The sequence below is a fragment of the Cucumis sativus genome, unplaced genomic scaffold, assembly GCF_000004075.3.
Source record: "Cucumis sativus cultivar 9930 unplaced genomic scaffold, Cucumber_9930_V3 scaffold54, whole genome shotgun sequence".
Lineage (NCBI taxonomy): Eukaryota > Viridiplantae > Streptophyta > Magnoliopsida > Cucurbitales > Cucurbitaceae > Cucumis > Cucumis sativus.
Genome location: NW_022279554.1, coordinates 110,287 through 123,170, shown reverse-complemented (window position 1 = coordinate 123,170; position 12,884 = coordinate 110,287). Strand labels below are relative to the sequence as shown.

The window sequence follows — 12,884 nt, the reverse complement described above, 5'->3', positions numbered from 1 at the left end:
AACATTATTGATTATATTATTAGTTTTGACTTAGTAACCTAAATCAAATTAATTAATTAACATCCTAAGTTGTTTGATGAGTATTAAACAATATGTAGAGACGACATATAGGGATCAATGTTCGAGATACAATTTAAAGAGTCTATAGTATCGGGATAAGGCATGGTACCTTGTCATGGTAATATTATGGATACGACTCACTTTATATTTGTTACAACGCAGTGAATCAATGCTTTTGTGTAGGTGACATACGAGGGAGAGTATCACATACAATGAGTTCGCATAAAATCGGACCACGAAATAGTAACCACTTGATGTAATTCTGTTAACTAGTTAGATTTTTATTTCACTATGATGACATAGATAATTTATCTTAATCCTAAGTGTATTATGAACTCTTGTTCACGAGGGATTGTCCTTAGATTTGTACATGAGAGAGTGGTCAGATTACCGACTCAATATGCTTGTAATTTTGGGGACAAATCGAGTGGGGAGCTAAAAACATAATCACACACACTATGAGATTCACTTATTCCCGACTTTTAGGTAAGTATATGAGTGTTCCCTTAAATGGTGCATTCGGAACTTGAACAAAGGCTCTACCCTCTCTATGGCACAAAATGGTTTTTTTTGTTTATTGGTTGAACCATAAACAGGTTGTTCATTGGTTTGACCATAAATAGGTTGTTAATTAGAGGAGCACTGGTATTTAAGGACTATAAGTAACCTAGGGAGTAAAACGGTAATTTGACCCAACGGGTGTTACGAACACTTGTAAAAAGATTTCAACCGACATAACCTTGAAGACTTCTTTAAAATTTCATTTTCTACCTACAACTTCCTACACAATCATTTAGTTTTCTACATGATTCTTCAACTTCTTACAAGATAGTTTAGCTTTCTATACAATCGTTTACCCTCTTACATGATCGTTTAGCTTTCTACATGATCGTTCAACCTCTTACACGATAGTTTTAACTTTTTATACAATCATTTACCCCCTTACATGATCTTTTAGCTTCCAACTCAATCGCTTAGCTCTTAACTAATCACTTAGCTGATAACATGATCGCTTACCTTCTGAATCGGTTACTTACTTTGAACCTGATCGCTTAGTCTTCAATTCCTTGACACTTAGCCAAACTTCCTCTTTTCCAAATATCATGACATACTTTTAATGACACAATCAAGTCTCTTTTAATCTTAATTCCAAACAACATCAAATCTTCCAAGTTCTTCACAAAGACTTAGTTTCTCTAAGATCCAAAGTTTACAATAAAAGCATGTTAGATAGAGATAACATATTGTGCTTTAGATGTAACCTTGTTAATTCTAGACATGCAAGATTTTGATGTAATTTTAGGGTTTAGGGTTTAGGGTTTAGATTTTGATGTAATTGTCGTCTCACAAAGATATTGACTTTGCCATTGAGTTAGAGCCAGACGTCGTTCCCACATCGGAAGCTTTGTAAAGAATGACTTCAGTCGAGTTGAAAGAGCTGAAGGTTCAATTACAAGAATAGTTGGACAAAGGCTTCATCTGACTGAGTGGTGTCACCTTGGAGAGCACCAATTTTAATTTTTTTGTTGAGAAGAAGGATGGGTTGATGTGGCTGTGCATTGACTACAAAGAGTTGAACAAAGTGACAATCAAGAACAAGTATCCGCTGTTCAGAATTGGTGATTTGTTTGACTAGTTGCAATAAGTCATTGTTATCTCCAAGATTAATCTACGATTAGGCTACCACCAGTTGAGGATTAAGGATAGTGACACTCCCAAGACTACCTTTCGTTCCAGATATAGATATTACAAATTCATTGTGATGTCTTTTGGTTTGACAAGTGCTCCTGTTGTATTTATGAATTTGATGAACAAGATGTTTTAGGATTTCATTTTTGTGATAGTTTTTATTGACGATATCTTGGTTTACTCCAAGACACAAATTGAGCATGAGGAGCATTTACATTAGATTTTTTAGACTCTTCGCGCCAATAAATTGTACACCAAGTTTATTTTATAAGACTCTTCGAGACAGAGGCTTCTGTAATTGAATAACTAGGATGTCAAATAAGACAATCACTCTTAATAATCTAGGGTTTTAAGTTTTAAGTTTTAAGTAAAGACTATGTGGTAAATTAATGTTTTATTGAAGAACTTAAGAAGTTATTGTTTTCGAGGTTTTGATTGTCACCATTTTGGTGCATTGTCATTTTAATTTAATTTTATCAAAGAATATGCAATATTCATTTCATCTACATGTCTTGAGTTTGGCATAGTTTGTGATCCATTGAAGTGCTTTTTTTCTCTTTCTCGATCCCAAAATTTTCTTCTTCCTTTCTTTTGGAGGTTTTGAGATACATTGTTATAATATTTTATCTGCAATTTCATAGAGTTTATATACATGTGTTGTATTTATTTTATTTTTCTAGTTTATTTTATCTTGTTATGGATGTTAAAACCAATATGTTAATTCTGTTTTTTTTATTATGCTCAATGTGGTTCTAACTTGCTTCAAGATTTTAATTTCAACAAATAAATAAACAAAGGGTGAGTAGTCGGAGTGGGAACGTGAGGGATTTAAGCGTTGGAGAAAAAAACAATCAAATTAAGTTTTTAATTTGGGTTTATTTAATTCAAACGTGTTGATTATGTTTCTCTGATTTGGCATAAAAGGTTTATAGAACAAATTAACTAAGATTTATTGATTATTTATTAATTTAATTAATATGATGAATTTAAGTCTAATCATCCAAATATAGAAGTCACATCGTTAATTAGTTTAACGAAATTCTAACATTGCAGGTCAAAGTAAGCTTTTTTTTTTTCAAAAGTTCAAGGACTAAAACATACGTTTTTTAAAAGTTTAGAGATCAAAATAGAAAAAATACAAAGTTTAAGAACTAAAATAAAATTTTTATAACCTTAAAATCTTAGTTTTAAAAACAATAAAAATTTAACTCTTTTAATAACAAGGTCACACACTAAAGATTCAACTGTTTTGAATAGCATCACCATATATCGTACTTACTGCACACATTATCGCCAACTTCATGAAACAAGCCAATCTATGAGCACCACCATATAATGAATATGTAACTCACCCGTTGGCCAATCATATACATAATGTTGGAGTTTCTTGGCTAGTTGATGAATAAGACATAAGTTATGTTTGGTTTAACTTTTAAAGTATTATTGAATTACGAAACTAAGTTGTTTTAAACAAAATTAAAGTGTTTGACAATTACTACTTAAAAGGTACCTTTTAAAATGTATTTTGACTAGTTCTTAACAAAAAGAATTTAAATAAAAATGATTTTTTTAAAACATGATTTTTTCTCTTATCAATCTGAAAAAGATTCATAGATTTTTCTTGTATCCCCGTTATGAAAACTTGCACCACAACGTAAATACTTATGTTAAAATCTGCCTAACTTTTCTTGACGATTATTTCTTCATACATATTGTATTTATCTATAGTATAGTTATATTTTTAGCCTTTAGGAATTATTTTGAATTTGTGCTTTGGTTTGATCATATTAAATATTGATCGTCAATTTTCTTCAAATACGATGGTGTTTTCACTAAGTTGTAAGTGTGTCAAAGTCACAAATGGCAATCTCTTGTAGTTTTTGGCTCTATTACTGTCTACTCTATTGTGATTGCTAAAGGAATAGAATATGGTAGAATCTCTATCTCAAAGTTCTCAACTAGAACTTCAATGAAATGGTGGAGTGATAAAACTTTAGTAAGACTTTGATCAGAAATCTCTCTTTTGTTGGTCCGGCATATTTGCATAAATTTCATACTATGTTGTGTAGCCACATCACGTCACAGATTTAATGGTTCTAGTATGCTTTGGTCGAAGTCGACCACTAATTTGCTGATTTGACGCTTGTCGTTTTGTGTTTTCATTCCTGGCTATTTTCGACGTGTGTTTGTTGACTTGTTACATACTTTTGTTCACCACATGCAAGTTCTAATTATGGTCTTCCCATAATCAATGCTTCTTATTTTCCAAATCTTATATTCCCAACATAAAAACACATTACATAAAACACTTTCTCAACACTATTTTCCTTCGTTATTCTAAATAAAATGTTATAAGAATGGAGATAAATAGGGTTAGTTTTGGAAAATTTAGGTGAGATGATGGGGTAGAATTCAAAATTTTGAAAAAGTGGGCCAATAACCATTTCAAACTTTCAGATTCAGTTTTTAATTTTATCCCTTTTGTCTCTAGAAAGAGGTATTATTTAACAAAATTGCTAAAAAAAATCGACGAAAAAGAAAATGGATTCGAGAAAGAAGACGGGAAGAGGCAACGACGACGAACAGGAACAAATCGAGCAACTGTTACAAGCAGCTCAAGACGATCTGATGCTCAAATTGAGCCTCGATTCTCACATGTCTCGTGTTTCCCCTAACTATCTCGATTCCGATCTCGATCGCCGTTTCCAAGCCCTAAGATCTCGTCCTCCTCGCTCTTCTCACCCGCATATTCAGTCCGATTCCTCGTTCCAACCGCCGCCGCCGATTGAAAATCTCGTCGTCGATGGCGAATCTCAGTCGATTCTCGGCGACGATCTTGCTGCTAGATTCGCTGCTCTGAAGGCGTCTTTGCCTTCCTCGGCTGCTCCGCTTTCATCCTCGATACCTAATGATGCTGATAGCGAGGACGAAGAGGATGAGGTTGAGAAGCTGATTCAGTGGGCTAAGGATGCCGCTCGACTCGATCCTTCGCCTCCATCTGAGGAAGGCGATGAAGAAGAGGAGTTCACTAGTTCCGATGAAGATGTCGACGATCGGATAAAAGAGCGTCGGAAAAAGAAGGGCGGATGAGCGTTGATTGAAACTGCTATCTGTTTGTGCATTATTGGATTCACTGATTTTGTGGCATTTAGAAACTGGAGATTCGCAGATTGGATAGATACAATCCGGATTTTGGTTGAACTAGATCGTGATTCATGTTGAAGTACGTACTCTGTTCCTCACTCAATCAATTTAGCATTGTTTGATATTTGAGATAATCAAGATGGTTGAAAATAATCCAATTTTCTCTCACTTTTTTTTAGGAAAAAAAAAAACAAGTGATCTTAAATTTGATTTAACAAATTTAAAACTTTTATAAAATTGTTAAGAGTAAATCTTCCAAACCCTACAAAATTAAAGGAATTTGATAATATATATATGCTGTGAGAACAATTTTTTGAAGCCCTGTGCTCAACTCCAATGACGATTATTGTTGATGACATGCTTATGGTGACCAACTTGGACAATCATTTTGACCGTCAACTGCAAAACCAAATATAACCTAATGTCATTAACCATGACACCTACCTTTCAAACCCTACCTTTGATAACTAACTTTACCCAAATGTTTAAAGTACAAACTTTACCTCTTTCCCATACTTTGTCATCAATGATAACATTTTGGATATATAACTAACTAAGAGTCCGTTTAGTAATATTTCTGTTTTTCATTTTCTGTTTCTTTTCTAGAACAAAAAAGGAATATATTTGATACTTGTTTCTTGAAAAACAGAAACAGAAACTTGTATTTGATAACTGTTTTGCTTTCTTAATAATGTCCTACCTTATACATTCGATGAAATTTATATTTTTTCAAATTCTTTGTAATCCATTGGCTATGTTTTCTTGTCTGACCATAGTCCTCACCTCTTAATTCATCAATTTCAACAACCTCGTGACACAACGTTGTTCGGATTTTTTTTGTGATATCTAAAATGTAGTACTAAAATTAGAAAAGAAAGAAAATCAATAAACTAGATAGTAGAAAGAGGCATAGATAATTCACCATTCAAGGTTGTTTTGTTTTACAAACGAGGATAGTCATTTCCCTGTACTTGTTCTTTACTTCGATGAGTACTGACAACTTATCTAAATTCCTTGCTTATCGGTCCCATTGCATCTACATATACATAAAACTTACAGCTCAATATATACAAATATGAAATAACTAAGATATTGAGCTTGGAACAACATAATCTAAGTAGCTTAAATTTAAGGATCTTATGTACACAGGCAATGGGCTTCAACTCCTTTTTGGTTCAACTGCTTCTCTTGAGCAACGATTTGTTTCAGATGGTTGATCTTCTTCAACCACATGGACTTCCTCTACATTAGAAAACATGACTTCAGAGTAAGACACGTGCCTATGGTTTCTTCATATTCTCCAGTCTACAGAAGTGATTTAAAACAAATATTTGTATGAAAGTTTGAAAGAAATGCCAGTTTTTCACAAAATATAGACTACAACAGCCTTGAATCAAACCAAAAGATAAGAAGGTAAGAGCAAGATCATGTATCATGTATCATGTATCATGTATCATGTATCATCATTAATTTCTATACATCTGAAGCTTATCCTTGAATCAAACCAAAAGATAAGAGGTACTCTTAACAACAAAAGTAAACACTGGATTCATAGTTTCCATTGCTAGAGATGATTTCAATACATAAAACAAGAATTAAACTCTTAAAACTCATCAATTACATTCAAATTTAGACTAATCTTCTAAGTAATAATGTGAAACTTATCACCATTGGGTTTACCTGAAAGATGTTCGGCCAAATCTCCATTTGCCATGTACTCGTAAATGAGGCCAATATGGTTTTCTTCATTCAAATATCCAACAAGACTGTTCAAGTTTCTATGGTTAACTCTCATAAGAAGCAACTTGCATTTTTTAAGTTATCAGTTTATGTTTGATATAAAGTGGTAAATGAATTAGTAAATTATGGATTTAAGTTAGCATGCCTCCTGCTTGAAATTGTCGATATCCTTGTGATGATGATAAAAACATCTTCACTGCCACTTCAACTCCGTGAATGACACCATAGTAGACCTCTCCAAAACTTCCTCTACCCAAAACTTTTTTGAAATTGTTGGTCATTTTCACCACCTCAGAATAAGTAAATTTTCGGGTTTTCACCTCCAATGAAGTGCCTATTATCATCAAATAGGACATAAAATCAGTATAAATCGAGCAATGCCTGGAATCTAAAAGGGGTTTTGAATGCAAAAACAGAGGATTGGAGTTCTAATTTGACAATGAACAATGATGACAATAAGCAGCAAATACATGGATTCAATTTCAAGAAACAACATCCACCTTTCCACTAAACTTCAGCTGAAACAAAAAGGTTTAAATCTCAACAAAATTCATCTCAGAATTGAAAATTTGAGGAACCCAGAACAGAAAGGAAAGGAAAATGAGCGGAAGTCAAGGGAAAGTGAATACCTAGAATTCGTTGCCCAGGTTCCGCTTTGGGAGTGAGGAGGAAGAAAAGTGGTTCCTGTTGATGGAGCAAAGAGAATCACAAATTTGGAAATTGATGAAGAGGAAGTTTGAGAAAACTATAGCCATAGCTTGAGAAGAGAAGCGGAGAAGAAAGCCAGAGAACGAAGAGAGAAGAGGAAATCCGGAGAGGAACTAAACGAAGAGGAATGGAGAATCGGAGACGAAAGCCCAAGAACGAAGAGGAGAAACGGAAGGAAGAGAAAAAGAAACGGAACGAGGAGTTTTTTTTTTTTTCTTTTCTTTCCGATTATTTAAAAAATAAGAAACATATAAACAGTATCAAACGCATCCGTTTCTTACAAATTTATAAACAAAAATTTTACCAAACACATCCGTTTCTTACAAACTTATAAACAAAAATTTTACCAAACACATCCGTTTCTTACAAACTTATAAACAAAAACTTTACATCCATTTCTTAAGAAGTTATAAACAAAAACTTTATCAAATGAACTAAAAAAATACACATACACATATTTTCAAAGAAATATAAAACGTGTTTAAATAGGAATAACTTTTTGGAAAATATTTTTTCTAGTCTAAACATATCATGTCAAGTTTCTAGTTAAAAGAAATCAAATGACAAGTTAAAACTGCATCAAATGACAAAAACATTTTTAAAAAATAGTTCATCACAATTTTTTTTGCATTTTGCTATCAGAGGATTATAGACTTTTAAATTTATTACTTTTGCAATTTAGAAAAAATAGTGACATGAATTTTATTGTCATAATTTGTTTTTTTTACAGGTGCGTCTTTTATTTTAAACGAAAACTATTGAAATATTTTCAATTATATAATCTCTAATATACTCTTATTTATATATCTATATTCGTAAAAAAGTTTTGGTTATTTTTTTTTGTTTCGAATGAAAAATTATTAAAATTGAATTTCAAACAAAAAGCTTAGTAATTCTTTTTTTTTGGAAAATAGTCTTATCATAAATCTTGACGTGAATATTTGATATTAAACTCTTAAAAGTGTGGAATAAAGTAAAGAAAAACTAATTAATTTAGTACGTATTACAATTGTCTTCTACGATTTTTATGTTTTAAAATCGATTCATGATAAATTTATTAGTTAGCTTATCTAATAAATCCTTCTCAATATAAGCACAATCATTCATCTATTGGTCTCTCATTCGATTACGCAGTTGAGTCTTCACAATATTCATAGCAGAAGTATGATTTCAAGGTTGACAAAGACCTTTTTTAATATTATAATTATATTCAGAAATTTCAGTTCTTAGACTAGGATATGTATGTAGTTCTCCTAAATTGATTTATGTATAAGATTTATCAGCATCATGTATTTGTCTCTTGTTTAAAGATGATGCCTCCATAGTTTAGTTATGAAATAAAATAAAACAAATATATGCCTTAGTAACGTAAATATGTGAATTTAAAAATTGCATAAAGAAAAGCATACATTTTTTCGTGAAATATTGTTGAAAGAGTGAAAGTTTGTTAAATAACACGTCTTATATAGATTTTTTTTTAGAATTCTCAAAAATAGCAAATTTTACAAAAATTTTGCTGGTTGTAAATATTTTAATTTATTTTGCTATTTTAAAAAATGGTCAATTTGATTTAAACAGAAGTTGTTAGAGGTAGAGAGACGACAACCACTATACTAGAAACTAAATTTACTCTTAAAGAAGCATTATTTAATATGTATTGTATTTTCAAACTTCAAAATTAATATTAAAATACAAAAATTGAGAATGTGAGAGGGGCACGGGAGCCGTTGACCCTTTAATAATATATGCCTTGATTTTGTATATAATAGATTTCCAAACGTTCAATTTTGTGTCTAATATTATAATTGACATATTCATTAAAAGAAATTCAGTTGGTTGTAAAATAGGTTATGATTGTTTAATTAATTTTATGTTTAGTAAATTCTCCATGTCCATTATATATATTCATCTATCTCCTGGATACAGACTTCAAAGTTCAGAGTTCTAAATTGAAAAGTTTACACGTTTATTATACATTTTTTAGAGATTTTATAATGAATAACCTTTTTGGCATAAAATATTAAGTATATAATAATTTGTAAATGTAGCCGTTTTTGTATTTTTTTAAAAACTATTTCGAAATTACCATTGTTTTAAAAGAAATCTCCACAATTTTCTCTTTCTCCACAATTTTCTCTCATTCTCCACGATTTTCTCCATTTTTCATTTTCACCGTTGTTTCTCCATTCTCCATATTCACCGTCTTTTTCTCTCTTATCCATCTTTACTATTGTTTCTTCTCCATCTTCGATGTGATTTTCTCCTATTTTAAGATCATTCCTTCTCTCCACGATTTTCTTCCATCTCACTTTGATATTTTTTTAGATGTGATTTTTTCCTAAAATTTTACTTTATCCAATTTTTACAATTTGATTTAATTTCATCACTCGATTTTGTTCAATTCAATTGATTTTACCAATATTTTATATTTAAAAATGTGCTTAATTTCACTTGTATTGTATTTCATTTGTTTGAGGATTCATAGAAATTGAGCATATTAAGAATTTTTCTATTACAAATTTTAGGTTAAAAGAAATTGAGATTTTTTTTCCTAAAAATATTGATGAATACAAGTTATCACTGATAGATTATTAGTTGGATTAGTTAATATGAGCATAGTGATGTTAGTCTATCATTGATAGAAGAGAAAATTGCAATGAATTTTTTAGCAATAATAATTAAGGATATAACAACATTTAAAAAAAATTGTAAATATAGCAAAACTATCACTAATAGACTTGTATCACTGATAAACTTTATATGATATATCAGCGATAGACCAATATTTGCAACATGACCTATCAGTGATAGACTTATATCATTGATAGAATTTGACAAATTTTGTTATATTTGCAATTTTTTTTAAATTGTGTTATATACTTAATTAATTTGAATTTAATTGCTAAATTTGCAACTATCCCATGATAGAACTGTATCCTAATGCAACACTAATATCCTATGTTATCATGATAGTAGTCTATCAATGATAGACTCGTATCCTAGTCCATCACTAATTGTAGTCTATCAATGAGAGACTCTTATCATAGTCCATAAGTGATATTAGTCTATTAATGATAGACTCTTATCTTAGTCCATCACTAATAGTAGTCTATCAATGATAGACTCGTATCCTAGATCATCACCGATATTAAACCTCATCCTAGACCATCACTAATACTCTAAGTTATCACTGATAGTAGTATATCAATAATAGATATGTATCCTAGTCCATCACTAATAGTAGTCTATCAATAATAGACTTGTATCCTAGGCCATCACTAATATTAGTCAATCAGTGATAGACTCTATCTTCTATAATGCTATGAGTGTAACACTATGATGATAAACTGTATATTATATATATATTGCAATGATTCAGAATGATGATTAATCAATGTTATGAGTGTAATACTACCTCTATTTTACGAGCGGCAAGCATAAGGACCACGGAAACAAAAAAAAAGATTAATGAAAAGAAAAATCATCAAAGTGTAGTAATTGTCATCCTATTGGTCACAAAATGATGTGACATTACGTTGTTGATGAGAATCATTCTGCTTGAAGATAGAGAACATTTTTTTTGTTAGCAGTAGTTACTTTATTGTAAAGTAGTAATATGAAATAATGTAATGAAGTATAATTTATAGTTTTACTAAGATTTATAGTTGATAGTTTATCAATGATAGACTTCAACATGTATATTAACAAAAAAATTTCTCAATAAAATGCATCAATTAATATTAAATTGCAATTGTTCAACATGTATAATACTAATTTCTTAGTGGGAACACAAAAGCTTATAATTGCAATGATTATTCAACTGTGATCGAACATTTTTCTATATTAATATGATAAAATCAACTAAATATGAAGAGGTAACGCCATTGTGAACTTTTTTTCATCATTATGATATTCATTAATAAAACTTCAACATCCATTGAAAACCAGTCAATTTGCAATATTCAACTGTGGTCCAACATTTCTATATCAATTGACAAAATCATATAAAATATTTCTATCATGAAATATCGCAAAACTAATAATACAATATCCATTTACTCAATGAGAGAGTTGCAAATGAAAACTAGGGACAAATAAATCGGTCTCTTAATATTCTAGTTTTTGCATTATCCAACATTTTCTTTGATCGGTTAAGTTGTCTCTCGGCCTAACATTTATAACATCCTTTGCTATTTCCATCATTTTCATTTTTTTTTGAACAACCTGAAATGATAATGTCGAATTAGAGTTTATAAATATATATTATAATGAAAACAATCTAAACATCTTCCAAGTCTATTAGTGACAGAAACATATCGCTAATAGACTCTAAACAATAACACACAAAATATGATTTCACATTAAACTAAAGTATTTACTAAACATATTACAATCTATCAATGATAGAACGTATCATTGATAGATTAAAAAATGACACTTAAACTAAAACATCCACCAACATATCTTACCCCAAACAAACCAAACATCCTCAAGGTCTATCAATAATAGAAATATATCACTGATAGACCATAAGCAACAACATATAGAAAAATGTGCATTGAACTAAAGCATCTACTAACGTCTTAATGCAAACAAACTAAACATCCCTCAAGTCTATCACTGATATAAACATATCACTGATAGACCATATCCCTAAGCAACAAAACACAAAGTTTAGCATGCTAAGAAACAAGTTCAACATCCTCCAAATCTATCAATCACTAACAAGAACATATCATTGATAGACCATGAGCAACATCCCAAATACGTTTTAAAATGGAAGACAATACGTAAAGTGTATTTGGGGGTATTTTTGTCTTTTACCTTGAAATTTAATTAAAATTTGCCATACTTGCAATTCTTTTAAAGATTTGCTATAACCTTAATTAATCGGTAGATATTTGCTATATTTCCACTCACCCCTACATTTTAAAATGTAAAATGTAAAAGTTGATGATTCGTTAGGGAGTTGATGGACGTCTAATAAATTGATGATTTGTTTTAATAGATTGGAGTGATATGTGTTATGTTATAATTCCCTATATTCCACCTTTAACAACACCTACCACAATTATACAAATAGAATTTTATACTCTTCAGCTAATAAATGGGACCGTTGAGTATAAATTTTTTAGACAAACACGAATTATCACATTATTATTTATTAAATTAATGATGAAAAGTATAAATAATTGAATTTGAGACTAATTAAAAAATTGACATGTGTCCTAAATTAAAATTGAAAACATAAATGAGCCAATTCTCATAGTGTCACATGTTTTCATCATAGCGGTTGTATCAAGTTAATTATTTTGGTTCAATTAAATATTGTTTACTTGGTCTAAGTTCAATTGAGCAAAATGCTAAATATGACCAAAATGCATGTGATTGAAGTCATGAGTGTGGTCCATTGACTAAGAAGGCTCAAATCCATAAATTTTATCAAATAACTCTTTAAATAGATAAGTTATTGTAAGAGTTTGAAATTTTAAACTCCAAAAGGTCAAGAGAATTCTCCCATAGCTCAAGGACTCTCTAACTCA

The 12,884-nt window shown here is 30.5% G+C and overlaps 1 protein-coding gene across 1 annotated transcript; it reads left to right on the top strand.

Moving 5' to 3' along the window:
* The first annotated feature begins 4,260 nt into the window (after window positions 1–4,260).
* LOC116405999 lies at window positions 4,261–6,429 on the top strand. The gene is made up of 2 exons (XM_031889708.1): window positions 4,261–4,972; window positions 6,043–6,429. The coding sequence occupies exon 1, from the start codon at window positions 4,291–4,293 to the stop codon at window positions 4,837–4,839; it is 549 nt and encodes a 182-aa protein (XP_031745568.1). The 5' UTR covers window positions 4,261–4,290; the 3' UTR covers window positions 4,840–4,972; window positions 6,043–6,429.
* The last annotated feature ends 6,455 nt before the right edge of the window (window positions 6,430–12,884 follow it).

Bases quoted from the DNA above. Each gene is read 5' to 3' on its own strand.
- LOC116405999 (XM_031889708.1), top strand. From the start codon at position 4,291: ATGGATTCGAGAAAGAAGACGGGAAGAGGCAACGACGACGAACAGGAA.